General features: G+C 42.4%; 1 protein-coding gene across 2 annotated transcripts in view; it reads left to right on the top strand.

Moving 5' to 3' along the window:
* The first annotated feature begins 4798 nt into the window (after window positions 1-4798).
* The window catches only part of GTPBP1 (GTP binding protein 1), a 25200-nt gene continuing 24757 nt past the window's right edge, over window positions 4799-5241 (top strand). For both annotated transcript variants that reach the window (XM_072421090.1, XM_072421088.1), the window contains exon 1: window positions 4799-4976. In XM_072421090.1, the coding sequence (XP_072277191.1) occupies window positions 4818-4976 (159 nt within the window). In that variant the 5' untranslated portion in view covers window positions 4799-4817. The remainder of the gene's footprint in view (window positions 4977-5241) is intronic.

The raw sequence follows: 5241 nt of genomic DNA, 5'->3' as shown, positions 1-5241 counted from the left end.
TTTTTTTCTCAGCCGGACGGCTTCTCGCTTCAGAAGACACCCGGCGCTGGATGAAGAAGGACCAGGTAAGTATGGATGCGACAAAAATACGGGGTTAACCATCCTAGCCTTTTTTTTTTGCCCGTACGAAGGTCGGGCTTAACGGCTAGGTGGTTAAAAGAGCCCTCAAAACCCAATGCTTCACCCTCACCTACCCGTCTCCTTCTGTCTCCTAAACCCTCACTACTCCCCACCACTACATATCTCCCTCCTATTGTGTGATACTCCCCTCCCCCCCTCCTAGATTGTAAACTCTTCTGGGCAGGGTCTTCTCCTCCTTCCGTATCACTGTCTGTATCTGTCTGTCATTTGCAACACCTATTTAATGTACAGCGCTGCATAATATGTTGGCGCTACATAAATCCTGTTTATTATTAATAATAAAAACCTCCAAATTTCCCCATTCATTGTGGGACTTAGTGGAAGACACAAAAGAGCAGAAAAAAACGAAAAGGTCACAAGCTGATTTATGAAGGCTACTTAGGGGTATCCTAAGGTGCAACATCTTGTAACTCTTTAATGACCAAGACAAACTCTGCAGTTGTTTTCCTTTTGCATATCAAAGCACAGCTTGCTCCAGAAGTTAATAAATTTCTAGGCTCAATCAAGTTTTTTTTTTTTGCTATGTTTGTGAATAACTCACAGTGAGGATTTTATACAATAACTGATACCACGCTACCTAATATTATGTTGAGACAAATATCTGTTCTAATTGCATTTATTCAAATAATGTACCCATTCCTACTTACATACAAATTCAACTTAAGAACAAACCTACAGTCCCTATCTCATATGTAAACCAGGGACTGCCTGTACTGTGCCCAAAGCCCCATTGCAAAGTCATCCTTCCATTGTCACCAAACACTGCAAGTTATTATTATTACACAGTATTTCTATAGCACCATCATATTACGCAGTGCTGTACAAAGTCAAATGTCGTGTCACTAACTGTCCCTCAAAGGAGCTCACAATCTAATGTCCCTACCATAATCATTAAAGGTCAATGTTTTTGAGGAGAAGCCAATTAACCTTAGTGCATGTTTTTAGGATGTGGGATGAAACCCACGCAGACACGAGGAGAACCTGCAAACTCCATGCAGATAGTGTCCTGGCCGAGATGCGAACCTGGGATTTTGCGCTGCAAAGGTAAGAGTGCTACGTCTGGGCCACCATGCTGCCCAAGTTAAGGTATCATTACTCTGTATTTATAAATGATTGCCCTGTTAATTCCACAGATTCAGCTGGTAATTCATGAAAACATTTACCATTGTGACTTCGGTGCAGTTTCATACCTGACCACTAGGTGGCAGAATGATTGTAGTTTTAATATGCACGTGAGCAATGTGGGATTTGAAAGGCTGTGAGCAAAAATACAGTTTAAAGTGGAACAAAACTCAGCATTTTTACTTTACACAGGAGGGTGGACAACTCCTCTAAATAAAGTAAATATTTAGTTTTTTTGGCAATATGGCGATCAACACTTAATGTGATTGAGAGCTTCCTGGGATACCAGGATGTCATGCCTGATCTCAGACATGCGCAGAAGGGGCATTTTTCCACCATAGGGGAAAGAGTCCCCAATCTCACACATGCGCAGTAGGATTTTTTTTTTCCTCTTCACAGCGGCTATGTCAGCTGAGGAAGAAGACCAGAAGAGAAGACAGAAAATGGCGGCGCCCGTCGCTTCCTCAGCGCTGGGACGAAGAGGAAATCCAGGAAGATGCTGGACCGGAATCATGGGAAGGACCAGCGCCATGTAGAGATCTGCAGGATTAAAGGTAAGTGTCATTTTTTGTTTTTAGTTTAGTTCCGCTTTAATAAGTAAAGGTATGTGAATTTTTTTTATAAAAGTTCCGCTTTAATTGATGGACAATACATTATTACAGCTCTTTGAATTGTAAGTAAACACGTGCAATAATTATCATTTGAAAATGAACGATCAATGATTATTAACGATTATTTTAAACAATCCTATTGTGCACAATTCTGTACATGCTGTAATGGTACGATCATTCTAATATAATCCACCAATAATGTACACACACTAGATACAGGATGTGACATGTACGGGAAAAAGACTATCACAGAACACTCGACGAGACCTGAACGACTGTACACACAATACATAGAGAAAGATTGTCGCCCAATCAGATCAGTCGGGGCGGTCGTTCATTTCCAATGAGATTCCTCCTTCGCCGGTGTCTTTTTGCAATTTTTTTGGTACCAATTATTGAACGATTCGACGTGGAGCTTTCATTTCCAACGACAATTATTGCACGCGTGTACGCAGCCATATTCTAAGTCTTTCCTTTTCTTGGTGACTCAGAAAGAATAACCGGTTACTTTGACTTGAACATGTGACCATACCAGACAGAAAGCTAGCATAAAACTAGAATCTCAAGTAGACGAGACAGTGAAAGTGAAACTATGAAGAAAATCAACCACAATGTACACAAAATGCAAAGAGTTCAATGTAAATCCTAATAGGGAATCTCTCTTTTATGATCTGCCACATAAACAACTGAAAATGTTATTATTATTACACAGTAATAGCACCAACATATTACACAGCGCTGTACAAAGTCTTTTCACTAGCTGTCCCTCAAAGGAGATCACAATCTAATGTCCCTACCATAGTCATATGTCTTTAACACAGACAGACATAGGCAAACTACAGCCTGCGGGCTGTATACGGGCCAGGCATGTTTCTCTGGCCTGACCGACCAGAGCCGCGGAACACGTTCCCGGATCTGAGCCTGCGATGGGAGAGTGGGCGGGGTTATGCCATCATGACATCACGTTCAGTGACGACATGGTGGTATAACCCCGCCCCCTCTCCCATTGGCCCAGCCCCCCTGTCAAATTTTTTTTCAGATTGTGGCCCCTGACTCAAAAAATTTGCTCATGCCTGGTCAATTTAGGGGGAATCCAATTAACATAACTGCATGTTTTTAGAATGTGGGAGGAAACCCACACAAACACAGGGAGAACCTGCAAACTCCATGCAGATAATGTACTGGCCGAGATTGGAACCTGGGACCCAGCGCTGCAAAGACCAGAGTGCTAACCTGGCCTAAATCCAAAATGGAAAAAAATGCCTGTTGATCTTGCTAGAAATCTTGTCGGCTGATCAGTTCCTGTGCTGTCTTTTCGTCACATTGGGCCTAATTTATTAAAGCTCTCCATGACTAAAGATAGACTGAACCTGGGTGATCCAACAAACCGGGAAAAGGTTTCCTAAAATGATTTGCATATTTTACCAAATGTTTTCAATCCTGAACCAAACCCATTTCAGCTTTACTGGATTACCCTGGTTCTCCCATGATAGACAATCTTCTCCAGTTTGGAGAGGTTTAATAAATCAGGCCCCAGGTCTCCAGTTATCTCTGAGGACTATGGAAACCATTTTCTTTATGTTATGAAGATGATAGGAGGTCTGTTTGGCAGCCATGCAGTTGGGTGACAACGCTGCGTTTGCATAAAGTATGGTGAGGAAGTATTGTCACACTAGGAGAAGCAGGAAAAAGGCAGTTTTGTTTGTTTCCCCCCATGGCCCTGTTCTCCCCTTAGCCCAGCTCCTCATATATTATATATGGGGGAATATATATGAGGGATTATATATGGGGGATTATATATGGGTGATTATTTATGGGGGATTATTTATAGGGCATTATATATGGGGGGACTATATATAGGGAATTATTTATGGGGAGATTATATATTGGGGGAAATATATATAGGGGTTTATATATGAGGGATTATATATGGGGGATTATATATAGTGGAGGATTATATATGAGGTATTATATATAGAGAGATTATATATGGGGGGATTATATGTGGGGGATTATATGTCACACTAGGAGAAGCAGGAAAAAGGCAGCTTTGTTTCCCCCCATGGCCCTGTTCCCCACTTAGCCTGGCTCCTCGTATATTATATTTGGGTGAATATATATGGGGGATTATATATAGGGGGCTATAAATGGGGGATTATATATAGGGGTTATATATGGGGGATTATATATGGGTGATTATATATGGGGATTATATATGGGGGATTGTATATAGGGGATTATGTATGGGGATTAAATATGGGGGATTATATATAGGGGTTATATATAGAGATTATATATATATATATATATATATGGGGATAATATATAGGGGATTATATATGGGGATGATATATATGGGGATGATATATATGGGGGATTATATATAGGGGATCATATATGGGTGATTATATATGGGGGTATTATTCATGAGGGGTATATATGGGGTATTATGTATAGGGGGTTATATATAGGGGGTTATATAGATGGATTATATGTAGGAGGTTATATATGGGGGATTATTTATATGGGGGATTATTTATATGTGGGATTATATATAGGGGATTATATTTGGGGGATTATATATAGGGGGTTATATTTGGGGGATTATATATATGGGGGATTTTATATTTAGGGGGTTATATTTGGGGGATTATATATGGGGATTAAATATAGGGGATTATTTAGGGGGATTATATATAGGGGGTTATATATGGGGGATTATATATATGTGGGATTATACATGGGGGATTTATTGCCACCTGAGAGGGGGCGGCTGCTGCTCAATATTCAGGAGCTACGGCTTGGGTGGGCGTGTCACTAGGAGCTGACTGATAGTGATCTCATTCAGGCAACCACCAATCAGGGCGAGGAGTAAGGGTGAAGGGGCGGGCTGTTCTCTGAGCTATGTAAATGAACTGCGGGACGGCAGTCAGTATTACCAAGATGGCGGCTTCTTCAGCATCGGAGCCTGAGGTAAACCTGTGCGAGTCCCCGGTCCCAGCGTCAATGTTTTCCCCGGAACCGGACGCCGAGGATTCAGACTACAGCGTGGACGGGGAGCCGCTGAGGAACGGGGAAGCAGATATAGACCTTACCAGTAAAGTAAGTGTACCGAGCCTGTGTGGTGACAGCTGGGCCCCCGTCGAAGTGAAGGGGCAAGTGGACGTGTCACTTAGGAGAGGGCGGGGAGGCCTGTGGGCAGGAGAGCCCCAGCCTGGGCCTGGTATGGACCCCAATGTTGTGTTATATAGCCTGAGCGTGGCCCGGTGTTTGTGACCAGCCATGTTCATTCAGCTCCTACTACACCGGGCATTAACCCCTTCCTGGCTGCATAGTACACCTGACATGGCGTTAACCCCTTCCTGGC

The sequence above is a fragment of the Pyxicephalus adspersus genome, chromosome 8 (assembly GCF_032062135.1).
Source record: "Pyxicephalus adspersus chromosome 8, UCB_Pads_2.0, whole genome shotgun sequence".
Classification (NCBI taxonomy): domain Eukaryota; kingdom Metazoa; phylum Chordata; class Amphibia; order Anura; family Pyxicephalidae; genus Pyxicephalus; species Pyxicephalus adspersus.
The sequence above is the reverse complement of the archived record's forward strand: the minus strand, read 5'-3'. Positions and strand labels throughout refer to the sequence as shown.